The 24,803-nt window shown below is 38.2% G+C and overlaps 2 protein-coding genes across 6 annotated transcripts in view; one reads left to right on the forward strand and one right to left on the reverse strand.

Moving 5' to 3' along the window:
- The window catches only part of NFE2L2 (NFE2 like bZIP transcription factor 2), a 29,790-nt gene extending 26,089 nt beyond the window's left edge, over nucleotides 1-3,701 (forward strand). Inside the window, exons 3-5 of the mRNA XM_063318135.1 lie at nucleotides 135-227; nucleotides 400-597; nucleotides 2,308-3,701. Coding sequence (XP_063174205.1) covers nucleotides 135-227; nucleotides 400-597; nucleotides 2,308-3,492 — 1,476 coding nt within the window. The 3' untranslated portion in view covers nucleotides 3,493-3,701. The remainder of the gene's footprint in view (nucleotides 1-134; nucleotides 228-399; nucleotides 598-2,307) is intronic.
- Nucleotides 3,702-6,428: 2,727 nt separating this feature from the next.
- On the reverse strand, nucleotides 6,429-24,588 carry HNRNPA3 (heterogeneous nuclear ribonucleoprotein A3). Of its 5 annotated transcripts, XR_010068912.1 has the most exons (14): nucleotides 24,439-24,588; nucleotides 20,789-20,888; nucleotides 16,710-16,832; nucleotides 16,442-16,588; nucleotides 16,102-16,312; nucleotides 14,584-14,673; nucleotides 14,400-14,492; nucleotides 14,237-14,314; nucleotides 13,306-13,443; nucleotides 11,352-11,477; nucleotides 11,197-11,268; nucleotides 8,581-8,638; nucleotides 6,881-6,988; nucleotides 6,429-6,594 (listed from the first exon to the last, which is right to left on the reverse strand). XR_010068912.1 is itself a non-coding variant. In XM_063318136.1 (12 exons), exons 2-11 carry the CDS (start codon nucleotides 20,849-20,851, stop codon nucleotides 11,216-11,218), a joined length of 1,122 nt encoding a protein of 373 aa, XP_063174206.1. In that variant the 5' UTR covers nucleotides 20,852-20,888; nucleotides 24,439-24,588; the 3' UTR covers nucleotides 9,809-11,107; nucleotides 11,197-11,215. The 5 variants fall into 5 exon arrangements, 2 of the variants coding, with proteins under 2 accessions (XP_063174206.1, XP_063174207.1); XR_010068913.1 differs by lacking the exon at nucleotides 6,881-6,988; XR_010068911.1 differs by having other exon boundaries at nucleotides 6,881-8,638.
- Nucleotides 24,589-24,803: the final 215 nt, after the last annotated feature.

The raw sequence follows: 24,803 nt of genomic DNA on the forward strand, positions 1-24,803 counted from the left end.
CTCTTTGTTCTTATTGATTGGAGCACTGTATTCCCTCTTCTTTGTTTCTTTCAAAAGAGTGATGGTAGCTACTGTTGGTGTGTTCACAGAATCTGCATTTAACACAATTGTAACCTCCTGTCTTTCCTACACAGAATGTACATATTTCCAAACAAGATGCAGATGATCTGTTTGATGACTGCATGCAGATTTTAGCAGAAACGTTTCCATTTGTAGACGAGAGTGAGGTAAATACTCATTACTCTGCCAGTCTTTATGTACTTAATAGCATCTTCTTCCTTTTTTATTTTCTGCATACCTCTTAATATTATGAACTAAAGATTCTATGATATACTTCTTTTCATGCTAATAATTAAGGTTCTGAGCATAGCTTTCAAATATCTGTTTCATATATTCTAGATTTCCCCAGCTGAATTTCAACAAGTGGCACCTTTGGAAATGACTACCAACCAAGTCTTTGTTGATTCTAACCATATGCAGTCACTTGACTCATCTGTACTTCAGTCTACGATTCCAGAGTTGTTAGATACAAAAGTTGAGAACACACAAGATATAGAACAAGTGTGGGAAGAACTCCTGTCTATTCCAGAACTGCAGGTAATAGTTATTTTGGACAGACATTTACTTAAAAGGAAAAATCAGTGTTTGACATTTTTGTTTTCTTGATCAGTTCTCCCCCACATCATTCTGCATAAGATAATTCATTGGGAGAAAAGAAGTTAGAAATGTCACCAAGTAACAACTTGACAGTGATCTAATAGCTGTAAGATACCTAACTTCCAACCAAAATTTACTTTTAGTGTGAATTAAATAGCATTGATTTTCTAGGGGGAATGTGTACTATAAATTGTAATTGCATTTTCAAGAGATTAGAACAGTGTTACTCAACCTTAGCAAATTTAAGATATGTGGACTTCAACTCCCAGAATTCCCCAGCCAGCATGGTTGGCTGGAGAATTCTGAGAGTTGAAGTCCACATACCTTAAAGTTGCTAAGGCTGAGAAACACTAGACTATAATCAAGCCTAAACTCACATTATAATCCTATAGCTAGTCTGCTTGAAAGTCCCACTGGTGTGGAAAGGACTTTCTCATAAAGTTAAGAAATGCAACTTTAATTGTTAAACATTATTCTTTTGGTTGCACCATATAGAGCACATTGATACATTGGCAGAAATCTTCCCATTTAATACTCTTTTGATAATTGGGACAGGTTCTAAAAAGAAAAATCTTGCCCATATCAATTTTATCCATGATTGCACAGGAAGGGTAAGCCTGCTGCTTTTTCTTAAAAATAAACAGAACCCCCAACTTTGCACTCCAGAAATCCAATTACTTGGAAGCTCATCAGAGACATTAAAAACTTCTTAAAAGTCTAAAATTCTTCATATATCATGGATATTTTTTGGGGAAAAAAATGATACTCTGTAAATCTAGAGCTGGAATTTACAAGCGAAAAGGCAAATATTTTACCTGGAGTGCAGGGAAAACAGAAATTTCTCAAACAGAAGTTCTTCCTTGAGGAAAGAAACCTGGCAGGTCTACATTTATATTGAAAGGTGATATCATTTGTCAGAGTCCATCCAGTCCCACAAAGGGGAGGCAGATGGTTCTGTTCGAATTATGAGGAACAGCATATATTTCTGTAAACTCACACATTTATGTAAGTTTGTTGAGTTTAACTGGCTTAATAAGATATGAAAGACAGACAGTTGTAGTTTCAAGGTTCTGATGCATTTTGGCCCCTTCATCCCAGTATTCACATTTCCTTTTTGAAATCGTCAGTGGTGAAAGGGAGCCTACTAATTACTTGCGTCTCTTCCCCCCTTTATTTCTCTTGCATTATATTTGTCTCAACAGGTTTTCTAGTATCATAGTAAATAAAAAGGTGATAGTAAAAACTAGTGTCCGTGTGTGTGGCACAAGACTAGCCATAGATAGTGCCTCCCTAGCTCCAGAGATGTATCAGCTGCAGAGAATGTAAACCGCCAAAGTGTAAAACACAGGGAATTTGCCCTCCTCAGAGGTCCTCCCCAATTGGTCATTTTTCATGGGACAGAAGAGAAGAATTGTTAAATAGATAGAAAGTAATCATATTATTACTCTGAGTTACATTTAAATTGAATTAAACTAAAGCTTAGTTGCTATCCTGCATGCAAGCATGCCACTAAATATTCCAGTGTGACTCTGACCAAAAAACAAAAACAAAACCCAGTACGCCTCTAGAATGAAATATAAAACATACTGTACATAACATCACCATGTTAATTTTATTGCTGAACATTTTTTGGAACCTTTCTTTCTACAGTGTCTTAATATACAAACTGACAGCGTGGCTGATGTGACACCAAATCCATTTGCAGTAAATGCCGCTTCAGAGACTGCCAATAACTTTACCTTCTACAATTCATTATCTGCCATGGAGGAAGAAGTTGTTAACTGCAGCCAAGAATTCCTGAAACCACTGGAGGATCCCTATTCTAGCATGGTGCTGCCTGAAGATCCTAACCAACATAGCACTGATTTCTGTGAGGACTTCTATTCCCTCTTTGACGTGAAGATGAACAGCAGAGCAGTTACCCCACCATCTCATTTTGTGGATCAGGCACTTGCTGGCTTTTTAAGTGAACCTATTGATCTTTCAGATTTTGCCCAGTGCAAAGCTTTTAACCAGGACCTTGCAGGAAATACTGCAGAATGTAATGATTCCGACTCTGGTATTTCACTGAATGCAAGTCCCAGTACATCATCCCCAGCTCATTCTGTGGAGTCCTCTTCAGTTTATAGGGATGCAGGCTTTGGATGCAGTGATTCAGAAATGGAGGAGATAGATAGTGCCCCTGGAAGCGTGTCACAGGGCAATGCAAAGATGCATTCATTTCAGCTGCAGGCTCCTGTCTCTCCATCTCTAGAGCAAGGCTCCCCAAAGCCTGACTTACCACTTACTACTACACCCCAAAGAGAATTGCCTGCCAATCCTGGCCATGTTGAAGCTCCGTTTATGAAAGACAAGTCCCTTAGCCAACCAGAAGCTCATCTCACTAGAGATGAGCTGCGAGCAAAAGCTCTGCAGATCCCTTTTCCTATTGAAAAAATCATCAACCTCCCTGTGGATGACTTCAATGAAATGATGTCCAAGCAGCAGTTCAGCGAGGCCCAGCTTGCTCTGATTCGTGACATACGAAGGCGAGGCAAGAACAAGGTAGCTGCTCAAAACTGCCGTAAAAGGAAACTGGAAAGTATTACTGAGTTGGAGCATGACTTGGATTACCTGAAGGATGAGAAAGAGAAGCTCCTGAAAGAGAAAGTGGAGAATGACAAAAGCTTGCAGCTGCTGAAAAAGCAGCTGAGCACCCTGTACCTTGAAGTCTTCAGCATGCTCCGGGATGAAGATGGCAAGCCATATTCCCCCAATGATTACTCACTGCAGCAAACCAGAGATGGGAGCATTTTTCTTGTTCCGAAGAGCAAGAAGCTAGAGACTAAATTCTGAAGATCAGGAAGACAAAGAATATTTCTATGAATATTTTTACATTGTTATTTTCTATTGATAAGCATCATGTAACCCAACACTGTCCTTTTTCAAGTGACTAAACATTTCTCTAGAATCAAATGTATGAACACACTAAATCATTAGTGTAAAACAAATGTATGCACAAAGGGTAATACTTCTGTAATACACTAGTTCTTCCTCTTATATAACAGCAACTTAAGTAGTTTTTGTGCTTGTGTAAATATTTCAAGATGTCTTATTTATATACAATTTCTATAGTTTGTTTTACTCAAATATGTATCAGTGTGATTTAAGACTGCTAATCCTACATATTTACAAGATTAATTTTAAGGTACATCATTTTATAAATATTTTTTTAGTTTACAAATGTATTTACTTTGTTTTATTATAGCAGCTTGAATGTAGTGTAAACTGATATGCATAATACAGTAAGAGGGCACAGTCTAATCAAAGACAAGCACTTTGAAGGATAGCTTAGAGTAGGAACATTAAGCAGCTGTTTAACATTCTTTCATTAAAATTAATGGGGCTTCAGGAACCTGATCATTGGAAGGTAGATGGTGATAGATACTGTAGATAGGGATGGATGGATGGATGGATGGATTTTTGTACTTCTAAGACGACAAGTTTTTTCTTTTAGATATTTTAGTAGAACACAGTGTTATGATTTTGCTTCAGCCAAAGCTGTACAACTATGTGACTGGACGTGGTTGAACGGGGGAGTGAGTCACTGGATGTAGAACATAGCTTTTTGTGGAAAAAAATCTTGCCCCCTTTTCTCTTATATTTTCATATATTTGACTGAAATGTATTAAAGTCTCTGAAGCCAGAGTGGATGGTTGAACAAGACTTTATTGATGTGGGGGGGGGGGGAACTTTGGCATCCTGAATAACTTCTTGGTCATATTCATAATTGGGCAGCTTGGATGTACTAGACAAATAATAATTGCAGAGTTAGAGAATTTCAATACCCATGCAAAGTTTGATTTTATATGACTTATGGGATTCAATTTTACATGGTATAATTTTATTCTTTTAAACATTTTTGCAGTCTAAACTTTAAGGGTGCAGCCATTCTGATATTTTAGAAGAAAATTAAGAAAAACAAGATACCAGGAGGTAGTTTTCAGGAAAGTTTTTTTTTTTTTTAAATGATCAGTTGCCTCTTGAGAGCTACACTGGACAACACCATAGCTTGATGTATAACATTTATCTGCTGAAGGATCTACAGAAAAGGAGTATCTTAAATGATTATGTGCCATCAAGTCGGTGATGACTCAACAACTACATAGATTTCCTCCATGACAATCTGCCCCTAACCTGGTCTTTTAGGTCTTCTAATGGTGCATTCATGGCCACTCTGTCCTTTTCCTCTTTCCTTCCAAGCATTTTAATGGACCTCCTAAATATTAATAGGGAGGGAGCCATTCTAACTTTGAGGGGCAGACTGCTCCAAAGGGTGGGAGCCAATGAAGCAGTTCATTTCTGGGCCCCTCTCCCTTGTACACTCTGTTGTGTGGGAACTTGCAACATGCTCTTTCAGTGTTGTGTGCTGAGTAGGTACTGAAGATACTCAGGACTCAGCCCCCACAGGGTTTAGAGGGAATCCTCATCTTGGATTGCAGCCCAAAGTCAAAACAACTCCCCTATTTAGAATTGTACCAGGTTAAAAAAACTAAAATCCCCTTGCCAGAAAGATTGTGATGGTATTACTGGCGATACAGAAAAACAATGGGGTGAAATATATGTAAGGGAATTCAGACCAGTGTAAAGTAGTTAGGGACAGATACTGATTTGTCATCCAACAGGTTTTGTGCCTCAAGGATTTCAGCCTGGATTTCATCAGTACTAATACTGGAGAGCCCATGTTACTCTGATTTTACCATTGGAAGTGGAATAAAGATGAAAGTCATTCTCTTGCAAAGTTTAATGCTGTGGCTAATCTAGGCTCCAGTGTGATTTGTACATTGAACAGGAACAGAACCAAGTTCTTTAGGAGTTCTGCAGCACTGAAGGCCTCCCTCTCATCTTTATGCAGTACCTTCTAATCAATCCCATCATGGGTGTTCCTATTTCTCCACTGCTCTTGCCTTTTGGTTTCTCTTCCACTCCTCACATCTTAGAAGTAACTTAGAGTAACACTCCTGTACATTTCTACCATTCAGTAAAATTAGCATTTAAGTTTATATTTGCATTTGACTCATTGAATAAGATGCTACTCTTGTGTGGTAGAAGAAATAGATTACCTTATTTGGAAGAGCACTGCAATGGTTATAATCCTCATGGGGTTTTAATTGTAGTTTTAAGAATGTCAGGGATGTGGTTCAGCATCTTCGGCTTTTTGTACCCCATACTTAATTCTTTAAAGACTTAGAGAAGAAAAAACGTAGCTGGATAGAATAATCTGTTTTGCTCCTCTGTCTAAAAGCATCTGATTTCTGTTTTACACTGAAATGGCACAAATGTGCCATTGTAAAATTTACTCATTTTGTACTTCAGAATTAAGAAGGAACACGTTGTACATGGCAAAATTGTTATGTGATACGAATCTAAGCATCTATCTTATATTCTTCACTCTCAGATTATTCACAGGACACTGGCATATAGACCTAGCCATAGTGTCAGTTGTTTATAGTCTTATACTAAGAAATTAAATGCGAGTGTGCTTGTTCACGTAAGCATGCCCTGAAGCTTTGTCCTAATGTCTGATGTGCCCTGAGGCATCTCCTGTAGGCTAGAGTCAAACATTTGCACAGAACCTGTTGCTTTGTGTGGAGCTAAATGAACAATGTGAATCCAATATCCCTTTAAGTGTGTTCAGACTCTTCATCTTTGTATCATATCATATAACAATTCAGAAGAACTCCTATGCAAGTCAGTTGCCTAATGCAGAAATGATGGTCCAATACCTAGAATTAGGAGATTCACCAACTATCATGATTAACTGTTTTATTGTAAGCATTTGATTATTACATGCTTCAATTTTTGCTCTCATAGCTATCAGTTGTATGCATGTTCCACTGAAGAATCAAAAATTTCAATTTATGGAAACAGACGATTGTTTCTTCAGGATTAGTCATCCTGCAGAGCAGAAGATAAAAGTAAACAATTTAGCACATTAAGAATGGTAGCCTACAGAATATCCTGACTTTGCTAAGGAGTTATTGAGGACCATGGGATCCCTAATGCTGGCACTGTTCTCGCACCATAATTCATTTAAGCTCATTGCCAACAGAGTTGGTTAATCTCTGCCTTGTTTGGGAAAATACTTAGCTGAGTGCATGCAAGATTCAGGTACTCTTTTCTTAGTAAGAATATCAGTACATCTCCAAATGTGAGGTACCGAGAAAGAAACACATGCACTCACCCCATTTCCATCTTGCTGGGGATTGCTGAGATTACTGTACCCATTTTAGCCTCAACCCTGCTTTGTAAGACAAAAGGGGAGCATAGGTGCTCTTTGCCACTCAGAGTCCTAGGATTAATAGCAAGATACAATCTATTAAATATTCTCTAATATTCAGTTTCAATTAGCCAGTTCCCATTTACTCTTAATTTGTTTATCTGATACAACTGTAGATAGGCACAGGAATTGTAAACTCTTCACAAGCTTGTAACTTGTGAGTTAGATTATGATGCTGGCAAAGGCAAGATGGCTAGTAAATGCAGATGATCTGCAACCACAACCCACTCTTTCACATTTAGAATTAGTATACAGAATAAGGCAAGCGAGTTCTAAATACTAGATTACAAAATTAAGGATTACGGAATGAGTTTTACCAATGCCTAGAAGACACCAAAGACTCGTTTTAAGGATTTGTTACCTGAAAGTTATTTAGAGGGCACATCATGTGTTCCAGGTGAGAATGTTACTGATTTTCTTGCCTGCAATTTGGCAATTAAAAACATTACCAATAGAAAACCAGCAATGCTAACTTTAGATTGGCTACTTGTTTAATTGAAAAACCACTTGTTTAAATACAAATCCTTTCCAGATGAGTTTAGGATGAGAGCAGGGCAATATTATTTTGCACCATTCCCCCCTGCAATAGGAGCGGGGGTGGGTGGAAGCATTACACAATTATTCAGTTCAGGATTTTCAGGTGGTTGTTTGTATGTGGGTTTTTTTTCTTACTTTGCCTGATGTAGTTATTTAGGTATCTTCAACCATCTGTGATGCCTCATACACTTCTCTCACCAAATCACTGGGAAATTCTTTCTCCGAAATAGTGGTTCCTTCCAATTTTTGGTAACAGCATTAAGAAGCTGAATGCCAGGGACATGCAAACAGCAAAACCAATCAAACACTGTTCTGAAGAGTTCCCAAAATTGTAACAAAATACAGCACTTTGTTCCATTGTTTACATGTTCTGCTACAGTAACAATGGTAACTTTTTGTTCTAGGTAAGCAGGGCAATAAAGCTTGTTTCAAGGAGTACCCACCTTTTCCTATGACAAAGCAAAGGTATGCTGTGTTTCATAAGGGGAAAAAGAAACCTTCTCAAAATATTGAAAACGTTTTGTTTCAAGCTTTTTATTTTTTCAAACAAAAAAAATCTCCCCCCCCCATTTTATTCATGCCATTACTACATGCAGTCTGAAAATTGCCTATCCATACCCAATGCATACTGTCCAGAAGGGGATGACTGAACTCTACCGGAGACCACTGCAACTTTTTGAGCCATTCACAAGCCATGAATTTAGCTGAACACAAGGAATTTTAAAAATCCTACTTCTCATTTATTGGTGGACAATTGTCACCATCCATTTTTTTCCAAATACACTGCAATGGCCAGAAAGTGAGCACAATCCCAAGTCAAACCTCACCCCAGGAAGGTCTCATTAAGTAAGACACCCATCTCTGTAACAGCTGTATGAATTAATATGAATGGTAGAAATCTAGATCTAAATGCCAAATAGCTAATTTTATTATTGCTCATTCATGCTGATTTGAATACAGTAATAAATGTCAATACACTTCACATTTACCCTGTTTGTTCTCATCTCCAATACTCGATTTTCAGACCTCAGAATACAGTCAAAGAAACATCAGTGTTACACTCTTACCAAGCAAGAGTTTTCCAGTAAGATATCCACCTCTGGTCACAGAGGTTTCTTCAACAATCTGCAAGTCAAACAGATCTTTCTTACCACGTTCAGAGAGGAATTATTTTTTAATTCATGAAAAGTGTTAGAGACAAACCTTACCTAGTCTTACTCCCCTTTCAGGTCTAAATGCTAGACCTATGACTCTGGGTCAACTCAAGTAGCTATGACTTGGGGAGGCTCCAACTGGTGAAGAACTCTTCCTAGACTTTCTTCGTTATTTCATCACTGATAGGCAGATTTAACTATTTTGGGGAAGCTGCTCACTATCAGCACAGTATATTATGCCTTCTCTTGTCTGGAAGTTGAAGCTGTTGCTGCCTTGTCCTTCTTTAATTTTGCTGACTTGGGTGCTGAAGTCCTGTCTGAAATCTCGTTTGATCCACATTTCGGCTAAGACATGCTGGTTATTCACTGTCCTCTGCTTTTACTTGTCCGAGTTCAGAGAACTAGGTCTAAATCACTGATTTCCTTACAGGTTTCACATGTTCAAAACAGATTCACACACTAATATTATTTTCCCTATATGCCATCAAGAGTCCCCCCTCCTCCATTAAAAACAGATTGAATATCTCAAACAATCCCTCTAGTTCTGCTCCTGAATTCAGTAACAGGCTTAGAAGGGATGAGTTATATTTGATCTACCTTTACAAGAAGAAATATACATGTGCTGCTTACTAATGTAAATGAGAACACTACAGTAACAGCTAGATACCCTTTCAAAAAGCTTTGACTATTGGAATAGAGACACTTTCCTGGAGATAAAAAGGATATACCGAGAAACAGACACCTCATTCCCATCTTCACATGTACTCATATGACACTGTAGATCTTTAGGAGACTGATGCTCTTGAGCTGGGTTCACATATGCCTTATGGTTTTAAAGTAAATTTTAACCATAGTATTCTATACCCAATGACGACTGCATGATTGATTCTCAGCAGTATGTTCAACAATCAATTCCTACACTGGAATTAAATTTACCTTATACTCATTGGCCTACAGAAGTAATAGGTGAAAAATATCTGAGTTTCTTCTACTCACTGCGCCCTACTCTTCTCGATGTGTACTGACAGAAAGCACTGCTCTGGCAATAGTTAAGAAAGAAGTCTGATCAGATTGAGGATAGCAAATTATTAGGGAACATGGCTGTAAATAAATTTAGGTAAGTGAAGGAGTAAACAACTCATTCATGTTTGTGACTTTAATAATTTTTATCGTATCATTCCGATGCACAGTACTTATTTAATTTTAGCCATAGGACCCTCATCAGCAAAATACGTTCCACCAAGTTAGCTCCTGTTGCTTTCACTTTACCTTCAAGACCTATTATCAGGGCATTAGAAAGGGCGTGAAACATCTTGATGCATTCATGCTCAGAAGATTTATACTTATTCCAACGAACTCAGAGGGATTGTGCCTGTGCTGCAAATTATCATCAGATAGAAAGGGGCATACAGAATTATACACAGTAGAACTTAGGCACCTTTATAGATGAACCCATATTTTTAGGGTAGATATATACACATAGGAAACTGTAGAACTGTAAGCTAAGTAACAGACCCAGGCTATTAGATTCAAAGTTTTAATTCAATTATATGTGTGCACTTACTCTGTTTGCAATTTGAGGGAAATTGAGTCTCAACAGTTATAAAAGGCAGAAACCTGTTCTGCCAATGTTTTGTGTAGCTCCTTTATATATCAGCAAAGTGGGAGGCAAACTGAATAAACTTTAAAAGATCTCTTCAATGCTTATTTACTTAGAAGGTTTAAACTAAAAACAAATGCTACAAATTATGATATGCACAACCCAGAAGTATCTGGAATTCTCATTTGAAAGTAAAGCTTTTATCATTCACAAGCATTGGTTTAAATGACTCAGTCCTAGTTATACAACTAAACAAACTTTAATGCAAACATCTCTCCTCTCCCTATGCATGTGCAACTCATGTCATTTGGTTACATATGCAGAAAAACTAAGGTACTTAAACGGTTCAGCATTTCTATAGTTTTAAATTAATACAGATTATAATGCACTGATTTTTTTCCTAGCAAGAATATACCCTAAAACTACATTTCTTTATTTAAAGAAGTTTCAGTAAGAAAAAACTGAACTACACAAGTATTGAAAAAATTAAAAGTTCCTTAATTATTTTTAATTCCTGGTACCACTACCACAAATTTACAGGGCAATATACCTGATTTTATGAAGAAAAGACAAAGCTACAACAACAAATTAAAAAAAGTCAGGAATGTACATCTAAACACTACATTGCATTAAATCAATAGCTGCACTCTTTGCAAACTGTGGCTATAACAGTCCTTAAGAAGGGTTTCCTGTTTAAGCTGCAGTAACTTTTCTGACTATGGTTCATCGCTCCTTCTGTGGCAGATTTTACAGTTCCTCTAATTCATTTGGGACGACTGTCTCAAAGTAACCTGCAGCTTTCCTGACAACTCCTCGCTCTCTCCTGCTAAGAACTGTAGCCTGTTGAATACAGGATAAAAAAAAAAAAAGATTACTCTCAAAGAAATGTTGTAAGTTTAATTAAAAACACTTATTTGTAGCATACATACCATCATCCTGCTACAGTTTTTAGAATCTTCTTCCACCATAGCCACCACTTCCTCCTCCCGATCCATAGCCACCTACAAATGGAGTATGACTGTTTATATTCAAGTTTTTGTTACAAGAGGCTAGCCAGCTGCATATATTTTAATGTTGCACTTACCACCATAGGGACTGCCTGAACTTCTGCCACTGAAACTGCCACTTCCTTTCATGGGTCCGTAACTTGAGGCCTGCTGTCCACTGTAGTTGCCAAAATCGTTGTAGCTTCCACTACCACCATAATTGCCTACAACAGGAATTTAATTTTATATTCATCAAGTCTGTCATGTAGTTTGAAGTGAGTTTCAAAAGTACAATTCATTAGATTAAGTAGGTGAAGCATTACTGCATACAACTTAGCATGCAATATAAGCATTTCATGGATTTACTGAAGACACTTAATGGAATTCCACCATAGAAGGTGAGTTTTAACCATATGCAGTTTTTAGCTGCAAAGAATGGAACTCATGGAGTCACCATTTGCTTTCTTTCCCCCACTAGAAAAGGCAAAGAACACCTGCTTCCTGCTAATAACTTTGGTAAGATAACCTGTAAGAAACATTCTCCATCCATCCATCCATCCATCCAATTTGTCCCTGCCCATCTCCTCCCAAGGGAGTCTTGACATGCTCTCCTTCTGTTTCACTTTCACTTTGATATGGTCAATTGACTAATCAATAAAGTGTACTGGACTGTTTCACTTTCTGTGTACCAAAACACACTGTTTTCCCAATGAAGTAAGCAAGTGATAAACCTCCCTCTCCATAAACCAGCCGGCAGACCGCTGGCTTTCTGATGGCCTGATACAGAGGCTCTCAATTTTTCTCAGTTCACAGTGCCCTTAGCATCTCATAAATTTTTCTCAATGCCTTGTAGTTCCCAAACTGTGTCCTGCAGTGAACTCCTAGAGGCGCTGTGGGATATTTTAAACTTTTGAGGGAAACACAGAAATACTCAACGCTTTTCTAAATAATCACCTCATCGTCAATTCTGTCAGAATTCTAAAGCTCTTAGAAGGTATGCATCTATGCATCTCTCAGCCTACTGCATCTACCTGAAAGGAAGACTAGTTTCACCCCTAACAATTTAACTGACATAGGAAATTTCTCTCAGATTCACTGAATTTACGACAATGGAAGCTAATGTTCTTTGTTGGGAAGGGTTTTCTTTAGATTTACAGTCATCTTTCTTTTGGGTAAAGGAAATTCAAACCATTGCAAGGTTTTAGTCCTCATACTGATGGATATTGATAATCTTATTTGTCCTTCATTTTTTAAATCAACAGACTCAGTTTGCTTTTTCCAGAAGTATATGCACATCAGAATGTTTATCCTTGAAACTGTGGTCTAGTAATCAACCCAAATATTGCATACATTAAATGGTATTGGGGAAAGTTTCACAAAGAATGTGACTTTTATCTAGTGTTAGCCCTACAGGGTAGACCAGTCTAAGAAACCAAAGCCATGTAGGTCAGTACTACTTTTACTCTAAAGCTATAGTAAGAGAATCTTGCAAGTCTGAAAGTGCTTCCCCCTCCCTCGCTTTATCTTTGTGTGAGCTAGTGAGGGGTTTGTGTGAGATATTTTCTCAAATTAGTTTTCTGGCCTGGGATCAAGCGGGGAGCCCCGCTTATCTGACTGTTGCCTTGGTAGTGGCTCTTCCTCCTGTCCTTCAAGGCTATTCCCCATGCCTTCTACATCTACTTTTTTAAACAATTGCACAATGCTGCAGAAAAATTTATAGAACAGACTACATAGAAAACAGATACAGGTTAGATAAAAATCAATACCATATCCCTAGCAGCTAGTACTGTAGCTCTTGAAAATTAAACTTCCAATCTAACACAGATGACAGCATGAACTGACACAGTTCCCAGGGTCCTTCAGAAATTTTTCAAGTCTGATTTCACAACATTAGAAGTGTGCTTTGAGGCTAAGTTTACATTGCACAACATTCTTCTTAATTAAACCTACAGGATGTTTTGAAATTATAGGCAAAATAATTCTTTATTTAACATTTTTCTGAACTTTTAAACAAACAGGAGAGATTTTTATAATACAATTCAGACTTCTCACCTCCAAAGCTTCCTCCTTCATTATAACCATCGTAGCCTCCACCTCCTCCACCATATCCACCACCTGGATTTCCATAGCTTGGGCTACCACCATAACCACCTCGGCTACCATACCCAGGGCTACCACCATAGTTTCCACCTTCAATTAAAAGTAACATAATATTCGTTATCAATAAAAAGGCAGCTGCACTTTAGAAAATTACCACAGAAGTATGTTACATAATGGTTTCCATTTAAAATCCTATGATAAATTCCCAATAAAACCACCTTCCTTTACCACCTCAACCTTCTGCGATGCCTCATTCTTCCAGATGTTTTGACTTGCAACACATATCATTCCTGATTATTAACCACATTGCCTTTGGCTATCAGAACTGCTTTTTCAAACATCTGGAGGCACCTAGTTTGAAGAACCCAAGCAGTATTTCATAGGAAGACATTATGTCATATTTTAGTACTTGTTCTGAAAGCCATGGGATTGTGCTCCATTGAAATTAATGGGATAAACTAACAATGACTGACCTAAAGCATCTAGTTGTTACAGTATTTAGTATACAGATTTTCCATATGCCTCAGCTTAACATTTCCTATGTCAAGATATTCCAGAAGTTGCCAAAAGCTGTGTACTTTTGTTTTCTTTAATAAGTGTAACTTAAAAAATGCAAAAAGTACAACCTGTGGGTCATAAATACATGTACAGATTCCAAAGGGCATGAAGCCAAAAATCTCACCCCTTTTTGCACTGGGAGCAGGGGTGGGTGGGATGAGGAATTACAGGGAAAAAATGTTGCCCCTATCTCCAATCCAGTCCTTACCCTGCCCACTTTTGGACTGAAATCTTTGGCACCAGTGCAACCAGATGTGGCTCTCAAGCTATTTAAAGCTATACATCTCTAATATAATGCAAGTAGTATTAGTACTACCATGCTTACCATCACCAAAACCATTATATCCATCGCCACTCCCAAAGCTTCCTCTACTGCTGCCACCACCTCCACTGCCATAGCCTCCTAAATCAGAACAAAAGTATTACGTTATGAACAAAATGGTGCAAGATAGTATCTTGAAAGGATGCTGGGAAGAACTAACATGTACCTCTACCACCAAAACTTCCACCTCTGTTGTAATTTCCACCACTGCCTCCAAAGTTTCCACGACCCATGAAGTTGCTTGAACTACTCCCACGACCTTAAACAACAATAAAAAAATGTGAATGTCTGAAAGGGTTTGATAGATAGCATCACTACTATATTTCAGACTCCTATGGACTAAGACTCACTTCTTTGTGCAGTTGCAGTCTGCATTTCTTGCTTGGAGAGAGCTTTCTTCACTTCACAGTTATGCCCATTTATAGTGTGGTATTTCTGAACTAAAATAAATTTTGAAACAACTCTTACTATGAAAATGTACATTCTGTTCAGTAATGATTTATGCAAAATATTGTAAAATGTATCAAAACAAACAAACAAGAACATAAAATCAAGAATCTACACTGACTCTCCCACCCACACATAGTGAAAAGCATGATGAAACCTCATTTCCAAGGGCATCAACAAGCAAAGATTTGCAAAGTAATTTATTCATATTGTTATCTCTAACTTTAAACTGAGTTAAAATTGTTTTGATCTCTATTCTAGCTGGGTCTGCCTTTCGTCTTTGGGCTGAAAAAAGCAGAACTCTGGTTTCCAATCAGCTTGCCACCTCCTTTTCTCTTCCTAGAATGCGTGACCCAGAGAATTTTTAAGGAAAATAAAAGAGCTGCTTAGAGCCAATTGATTGAAGCAGCAAGCAAACAAAAGCAGGACAATGAAGGACCAGAGGCTGGCTGCTTTCAGGCCAGCCCAACTCAGATGAATGGGGGTAGGGTACAGGTAAAATTCTGCTTGTACAATTCGGAAGCCATTAGACTGGGAAGTTTGTTGCAACAGAGCTAAGAGTTCTTGGCCCTAGGGAATGTCTGAATTGTCAACCATTTTTTCCTCAAGGTTCTCAATCTTGTATTCCCCTCAATAATGTGACCCATGTCATTCACCAGTGCTTAAAATCTGGGGAAGCCCACTAAAGCAATTCATAAGCCTTCCCTTTCCAATTTTAGATGAATAATACCATTATTGTAGCTTTCTGAAAATCATAGTGAAGGGGCTATGATCCTTCTGGCCCATCAATAAATTGAAACTGCAACTAGGGCTTTGACTTAAAGTGCCAGAATCCAACCTGCCTTTGTGTGACTAACAATCACCATTTGATCTGGGATCTCTCAAATCCATTCCCCTGCTTTTTTCTTCTGCTGGAAGAATTGCTTTGGAATGAAGGTTCTTTGAAATCCTGACATTCAGTTAAAGTTATTAGTGAGGCTGTTCAATTTGGTTTGGGAAATTCACTCAACTACTAAAATGGCTACCAGGGCCTTTGTGTGGCGATAGGAGCAAACAAGCAGATTTGAGAACACAGTACTCTATGAGAAACACTGGCTATCAAACTGCCTGCCAGGCAGGCACTTTAAGCACAGTGGGAAGATTCAGGAAAGCTCTAGGAAATGGGAATAAAGAACAGGACTGGAGTCAAGCATGTGCTTGTGCATAAGCAACTATCAGGTATTTGAAACTGTAGGAATTGAAGTAAATACAGAAGAGAAGAAAATCAAGCCCTAAATGTACTTAAAAATTGAATTTGGGGCTACAAAGTATCATCTTTTAAAACACTGAACTGTCTTATATAAAAGTTCTTTGTTCACTAAAAAAATTATGAATCAATATTTATCAAAATAAAGTTACTGCAAAGACAAAATATTACATACCAACAATTTTGTCTACTGTATCATGATCATCAAATGTCACAAAGGCAAAACCTCTTTTCTTTCCACTCTGCCTGTCTTCCATTACTTCTATGGTTTCAATTTTGCCATATTTTTCAAAATAATCTCTTAAATTATATTCTTCTGTGTCTTCTTTAATCCCACCAACAAATATTTTCTTCACTGTTAAATGAGCACCAGGTTTCACAGAATCCTATGAAATTTTAAGTTATGTTTAGTATTTCAATCTTTTAAATTAGTTCAGTATTTGAAAAACATATTTAGGTTTAGAAGCAAGCATGCATTGTATAATCAAAATGTAACATTTTAAACAATTACTTACTTCTCTAGAAACGGCTCTCTTTGGCTCTACCACACGGCCATCAACTTTATGTGGTCGAGCTGCCATTGCAGCATCCACTTCTTCCACACAAGAGTAGGTCACAAAACCAAAGCCTCGAGAGCGTTTTGTCTGTGGGTCTCTCATCACCTTCAAGAAATATATAATACATATGCTGATTAAAACGTTGCTTTTGTGTGCCTGTTCTAATCCTATTGACTAGAGTGCGAGTTTCTTCCAAATGCACAAACATACAAATGTTATTTCTCACCACACAATCTGTGAGCGTTCCCCATTTTTCGAAGTGCTCTCTTAGGCTATCATCTGTAGTTTCAAAGCTCAAGCCACCAATAAACAGCTTTCTCAATTGTTCTGGTTCTTTAGGATCATGGCCCTGAAAGAAGGAAAGTTTCAATATCTGCACTAGATTCATGCTGCCGCTCAGAAATTCACTTAATCTGTTTTTCACCCAATTTGCAATTATTAAATAACTTACTGCTTCTATAGATATATGTTTCAGTATGATACAAACATACATTAACAGAAGTGTGATTTGGACTAGCTTGTTTCTAGGCCAAAGAGCAAATCAATTCATAAAAAATACTGAAATCAACTTTTCCCATCCATCCAACAGTTTTTCTAAGCCACCGTATCCCTGAAGGACTCTTTATTAGGTATAAATCCATTATTTTATCTTAATTGAACTAAACTACAATAATACAAACCATGGTAACTAGAAAAGGATTTTTGCAGCCACTGCTAATGTATTTTTCTTAAAAGACTCAGCATTCACTGAGAAATGTTCCTTAGTAAAGTACCTAAGTTAATAGCAACTAACCAGTAACATTCTATTCATGTTAATACAAATCATCTCCTATGTTTAATAAGATTTTCAAGCATCTATGCACACAGCTGAAATCTACTCATACCTACTCTAAGGATATGTCTGATTGAAAACTATGGGGTTTACTTATCAAAATTGAGGCTCATTAGAAAAGGAATAAGTACAGTAAAACTTTACAGAACATAAATAGAATAAATAAAACTTTAAGTTCATAGAAATTTATGTTTCCATGCAAGGGGTTACTACTGTTGCGATTTCATCACATTCTGTTCCCCCAAATTGTTAAGACACTTTTTGGGGGTGGAGGAGATAGGGTGAAGAGACCACAGTTTGAAAATTTTATTCTGATTGTTTCAACAAAATTTAGCATGTCTCCACAGTTCCTTTGCAAATGTCGTACTTTTTTGCTAAAAATATTCTAACAAAGTTAAAAGCTATTTGGGTTCTGTTCATGCTAGACCAGGGGTCTCAAACCTGTGGCCCGCAGTTTTCAGCTTTTACACCTATCCCTGCTGTATGCATTTATCCCAGATTTTTGGGTTCCAGGCACCATTCCCCCCCATCTTCTCTTCTGCAGAGCTGGCTTCTCCCACATAGCACTGGCTTCTGCAGCACCAGCTAGCATGGTTGCATTGCAGACAGGCCAATGCTGCAGAAACTGGTGTTGTGGGGAGAAGCAAAGCCTGCATTGTGCAAGCCATGCTGTGGTGGAGGTGGTGGTTGCCTGGAGGCCTTGCAAAGGAGGTAACAGTGGGAAAAGGGTGCCAGCCACTGCCTTCACTTCTCCCCTGCAGCACCAGCTTGTGCACTTTCTGCTTCTGAGCCATCTTCCTGAGTCAGTTTATCTGCCCGCTGATGACATGAAGAACCAAAACGAACTGCCAGATATGCTGCTGCGACAGAAAGTGTTATCAAAGGGAAACACAGGAAAAATAAATATTTTCAAAAAATATATATAATTGTTGTATTATTTTGAACTTCCAGACAATCCATGCACAGAGTGAAATGTTTGTGCTCCACATGCTTTGCTCGGTCTAGAATCCAGAGTGGTGAAGGCCTACTTTGGACGCAGTGCCCTGGACTGGGGCAGGTGGGAACCTACAGTACTTAGATGTTCTGTATTAGTTTAGACGGATGGCAGTCAGCCAGCCACAGAGGGAATTTTTTAAAAAATTATATTTCCCAGACTGTGCTTTTAGATTGAAACTGCACATCCTTTTATTTGGGGGCAGCCAGCACGTAACAGGCTGCCCAAAAGGGCTGGGACCACACTGTTCTTTAAATACTAGGTTGAGTGTTTTAAGAATCTGGCTCTTCCCTTCCAGGTATCACTAGAAGGCAGCAAAGAGTCAGAAGTTATTCTCTCTTCTTGCTGCTGTTTCAGTGGTTTCCTTGTCCAGCCTCTCAACTTGAAAATCTTGTTTGCCATGTCCATAACTTCTGGATCTGCTCCAAATTCTACACTAACAGAAATCAGAGCAGGTAAACAGTTATGGATTCTGTTCTAATTGAAAACCATCTGGCCTGGGCCAGAATAGAACAAAAGAACTTGAGAACGTGTGCACAGAATAAAATACATTTTCTCTCCAAACACATCACTAGTTACAAACTGATAAATCCAGGAAATCAAGTGATAAAAAAAATATCTCAATTTTTCATATTAACATTGTCACTTCACTGTTTAACATTTCTTCCATTTGAAATGATTAACCAAGGGGAACATAATTTTTGGTATCATTATGTTTAATTAGCATCCATTAGAAATTATACATTTCTTTGAATTAATCAGCAGACTAATTGGTGTTTTTCAGAAAAAACAGATCACCAAAACCTTTCTGTCTCAGTAACAAGTTTTAAAAGACTAAAAATCATTACTTCAAATTCCAAGATCGCAAAGGAAGGAGAAAGTTATTTAACTGGCAGTCATACTTTTTCAGTGAATCAAATACAATGTTTAATTAATGGTGACAAAGGCACATACGATAGGGGAAAAAAACCCCGCATTTGAGTTATAAAACAATTTGAATTTTAGAGCAACAGCTGACTTCAAGGGACTTTTGATTAGTATCTGAATAATGGAAACTAAACATCAAATTGGGGCTGGCCTCAATAACCTAGCTGAAACTTTTATTCTGATCTCCTATGGCGTTTTCAAGTAAAAATTGAAATGAATGGCTATACTGCCAAAACAGCTAGCCCAAACTTCCCCTTTGGATAGTGGCGTTTATGAGTGGAACATTGCTTGTATGTTTTAACCTTCCCCTGACAAAAGAACAAGAGCATATCACCTGCACTAAAGCCACTTCAGCAAAAAGTCTCCATAACTCTTAATTCTAAAGCCTCTCCTTACCAAACTGCTAGCCCCGATAATCTCTTTCTTGAGATTATTGGGGCTAGCAAAGGCCATTTTTCGGTCACTATAATGAATCTGTTTCATGTGAATACAATAGTGAGTATAATCACTATTCAATTCCAAGCTAGAGGGGAAGATGAAGGCTCTGCTGAACAAAGTGAAAATAAATCTGGAGTGTTGTTAGAAATTTTTCAAGAACCATGACCTGTATCATGATACATATGCATCATGAAATTCCAGCTAACTCTCCCTAATCCATTCAGACACATTATTTATGCAGGTTATACAATCCATCTGTCTGTGGACCACAGCAAGCTCTTGCAGTCCCTTGTAACAGTATATTTTTATTTCAGATAGTCAGAAATCATAAGGGGAATAAGGAGGAACCTTCAGGTATAGGAGTTTAGAGTTCTATTATTTAAATAAATAGATAACACATAAAATATTGATTACTTCCAGTGTCTGAAGGTCATTTGTTTAAGCAGTGTTAATAATTACAATTCCTGTAGTTAACGTTTCAACAGATGGCCACAGTTCTCAAAAATAGCTTAACTGCTAAACACTTCAAAATATTACATAATACAAAAGATTCAGATATTTTGTTCAAGTGAAGCTGATCAATCAATTCATAGCAGCATTTGACCTAGTTCTGAATGATGCAATAAACAACTCTGTGTCTAGATTAAGCTTTGTACTGTATAAAAGAGCTTGTAGGATACAATGTTCTTTAGAGCGAATTATCTTCAGTGTTCTAGTCTTTGTGGAATATTGATGCAATAGCATCAGTAGTTACCATCTCAATGAAGTGGATCTTAAGTCAACTGGAAATGCTGATCCAAGCAGACAGAACCATTGGTGAATTGCCTGTTTCTGGATTTTAATAATTTAACTACAATTTTAGATTTATTTAGATATTAAAGTTATTCCCTTCACAGCAATATATTAATTTATAGAATTATGCATATAATACCACACTTACTATAAACATCCATACTGAGCACAGGAAATGGAAAGAGTAATATATTCTCAAAAGCCAAGCAGAACAGAGTAGTGCAATGTGAAGTCTGAGCCACAGAAAGATTAAAGCAGCAGCAAGCAAAAATTCTCTCTAGTTAACCCAAGTAAAAAAAGCTAAAATCATAAAGTATTCCACCTGTGAAGATCTTCTTCCCCTTCTCTTGTAATCTTCAGCCTCTCTCTCCTCTTTACACGCCATTTTGGGAGTGTGTTCTGACTCAGTTGCTCCTTTTAACCTAGGTAACAAGTAGTACGAGTTCCTGTGAGTTTTCTCCTTACTCTCATACAAAATAAAGGGGCTCTAAGTTTCAGTGGACAAATATACAGGAGCCACTTTAGCTTAAGTAATGTTACTGTATGAGAGAATAAGTAAAAAAGGGTGGGCTTCTGTTATCAACTCATGTGATGCATTTCTTTTTAAATAAAAACACAGCATATCAATTGAAAAAACAAGCATGTTCATCATTATATGCTATAAGGATAGCAAAGTGAACTGCCAGCCAATTAAACTATTCAAAACTATGCAATAAGAAAGCATAGACTAAGTTGTTTCTACCCTTGGATCTAGATTCTGTATTCATTTATTTGCACCGATCATATGGGCTAAAAAAGCAAATCCCAACAGGGGAAAGAGAATCAAGACCATCTCTGATTTGCTCAGTTTATAAACACTCTATTCCCTGGATATTCCTCTTGATTGTGCTATTCTAGATCTTCAGATCTGGGAGGGGTTACTAAGGCTTTTGCCATAGCAATGCTCTGAAAGCTACTATCCTGAGCATTTGGAAAAGAGGCTTCTCACTGGGTTTTCCTTCAGAATGTCTTAAGTATGTGCATGTAAGTACTCAAGGTCTTATACTTAAAACCACAATGGCCTCTCTACCTCATCCAAAAAAAAAAAAAAAAGCAACACTTCTTTGGAGTGAAACATATGTTCAGGCCTGGATCATTCTTAACCCACTAATAGTGAGTAGAAACCAGTTATTAAAAAACAGTGAGATTCCATGTAATTGCCTAGATATGGCATTTCCTGATTCCTACTCCAAAGTCATTTTCAATTGCTTTCAGAATTAGATGTGACCGGTCTCATATATTTTAATATAGCTCTAACTGGGCACTAGCATTTCGCTATGGCCAACATTATTAATACAGTAGTTAACAAATTATTACACGTTTCATGTTTAAAAATAGCATTTCCATTGCACCAGACTATTAGGCACTACCTTGAGAGGGCTGAATCTAACTGCTGGTAAGAACATCTCAAGAAAGCCTTCACTGTGTGTGAAGTGAGGGAGACATGGTCAAGGTGGCAAGTCCTCTTTGTTGCAGTCCCCATTCTTTGGAACTGTTTGAAGTTTGAGCATCCTTCCTGGTATTTCATAGAGCTGTGCTACCCCATTCCATCATTCTTTTAATCAGGCTTGAATGTTTCTGGTGGCCATTGGAAAGATTTCTATTTATTGAATATGTTTCTTTTTAAAAATTGTTTTGGGATAGGTTATAAAAACTATAGAATAAATAAATGCATTATCCCAAGATTGCAGATTTGAGAGAGCTGAATCTGAAATGGATGATAAAACTGCACTCAGCTAGAGTAGTTTTACAGAGATTTGCTTACAACAGTCCTGAAGTAACTGAGTTATACGTAGAATTGAGGCTGGCATAGGTTAGCACAGAAAAAAATCTCCAATTCAAAGTATCCTTAGGTTTCAGCACACTTTTGTAAACTTTCTCACATCTCTTTCCTTGCTAAGACTCTGATATGCATACAAAAGTGTTACCAAGTTTTCTTGAAATAAAAAGATTAAAATGAGACAAAACTTGGACAGTCTTTGCATCCATTTTGCCTTCACCTTGATACCTGCCCTCTTGAAAATGGGTGGATGGGGCATGAGATTTAAAAACTGTGGGCATTTCTACTAATATCTATAGTAAACTCCCCCTTCCACAAGGCAAGAAAAATAAAAGCCAAACAAGAAATTCAAGAAAGGCCCTCTCTGTTTTTTCTTGCAAAACTGTAGGTGACACAGAAGCACCAACTGCTGACACAGGTTCCTAATTTATAACTTGGAAAAGCAAAGGTAAAGAATGCAAGCCTGGAAACAACACACAATAGCAAGCCCCAGCAGAGTCCCACACAGCTGATTTCAGCAAGAAATAGGCAGCTAGAACCTTAGGATCACTAATATTAACGTTAGAAGGATAACACCAAGGTAATTTTATGGCTTTGAACTCCTGTTGAACAAGACTGCTCACTAGTTGAATAATCCTTTGATAATTAAAACATAATTTCTACCTTTTATACCCCAAATTAGGAATTCTTTACCATAATGAAATGTTTTAGGTTCAACCATGTATGCTTCAACCTTACATCTCTACTTAGAACTAAGTTGAGTGGTGCTTATTGATATACAATCAATAGCTGTCTGCTCTTCTACAATTTAGATGTACACAGGGTAACAACTTCCAGAAAAATTGAATATAGTTTGGCAATTTATTTATGTAGCAGAGGGGAAAAAACTACCTTTCATCATTATGTTTACGATATGAGGATAAACTAAACAATCAAGAATTAAAGGGTGTGGAAAGTTAATCTATTTCACACTGTTCAACCTTTACACACGCACGCACACAGATGCTTAGTGACTTTTATGTCACACCAGGATTCAAAAGGAGCAGGATTATACTAATCTTGTGGTACTTACAAGTGTGAACAGCACTCCGAGACATAACAGGGTCAGCGTGTATAAACGCTCACTTTTATGTAATTTTAATTAGACAACAGAATTTAGTATTTATATATGTCTAGGATTCAGATACTAGTCATTTAAGATTCTATAGACTGGCAATGTGCATTAAACATGAGACAAAAGATATGGTGGTTATCTGAACCAGCAAAATTCATACTCAATAGCTTCAAGACGGAATAAAAATGCTATGATTCCAAACAGAATCAAGTGATCCAGCACCACTTTTAAGAACGATCAAAAAGTCCAATGGCTTTTATATCAAAATCAAAAGCACTCAAACCCTATCAGAGGACTGCTTAAATAGAATATTAACCGTAACACTTAGCTATTGTTTTTGCGGTTATTTGAGTATTGTAAGATAAAAAGGGCGACGTACATAGAATACCACTTCGACGTCGCGGACAGAAATATTACTGTGTAGTATTTATTGCCCAACAACCAGATTCATAGGAGCAGTATTCAACAATTAACGATTTATATTTAGGGATCCTACTAAACACAATGCGATTTAATCATGGATTGCACCCCGAAAATATAAAACATGATTGCAAAAGAGAGCGTTTTCCCAAGGGTTCAACCAAGCTCTGCACAATTACGAGTCGGCGGCAAGATGTGAGTGTGCGTGTCTCCACGGAGCGCTGTATCCTCCGCCAGCCATTTCACATTACCCTGCCAAGCAAACTGGGCCCGGGTGTCTAGGATTTAGCGAAGGGGCCACGCTAACTGACGACTCCACCCGCTCTACTGCGGCTGCTCTCGCTAGAGTTCAGCCTCCCTCCCCCACGCGGGGTCACAATGGCGCCCGAAGCAGCAGCCTTTCCCGCTCCAAGCTTTCCTCCTCCCCCCTCGTTGCGCCATTTCGGAGACGTCGTGGCTAAGCCGGGGAGAGGAAAGAACCGAGCCCGCTCGCCAGCCAGCCAGGCCTGGCCGGCTTCCCTGCTCGTTGGCTCGTCTGCCGTGCCTAACCACCTCCGGGGTCCTCCGCTGCAAAGCCCGTTGCCCGCCGCTGTTCCCGCACGACGCCGACCATCGTTACCTCCATTTTGTGACTGGATTTTGCCTCCTTCAGCCTCAATATGGAGTCGAGAGGAAGAAGGAGGGAGGAGCGGGTCAGAGGAAACTAGGGCACGTGAGAGGAAGGCGGGCTCAACGGCAAGGAAACGGGGGAGGAGGAGGAGGGACTTTCTTTTTCAAACGTGTATTTTAATACGAGCTACTGTATTTCACCAAGTTGCGATTACATGTGGGGTGTGGGTGACGTGGTTACGTCATTAATCACCTGAAGAGGAGGAGGGGAGTGCCACGAACGAGCGGCGTTAGAACGGTGGAACCTGGGAAGAAAATTCCGCACACGCGCTTGGTCCGCGCGGCCGTTCGTCACCTTGGCGCCTCCTTAAACCA

The sequence above is a fragment of the Candoia aspera genome, chromosome 1 (genome assembly GCF_035149785.1).
Source record: "Candoia aspera isolate rCanAsp1 chromosome 1, rCanAsp1.hap2, whole genome shotgun sequence".
In the NCBI taxonomy this organism is placed as follows: Eukaryota; Metazoa; Chordata; class Lepidosauria; order Squamata; family Boidae; genus Candoia; species Candoia aspera.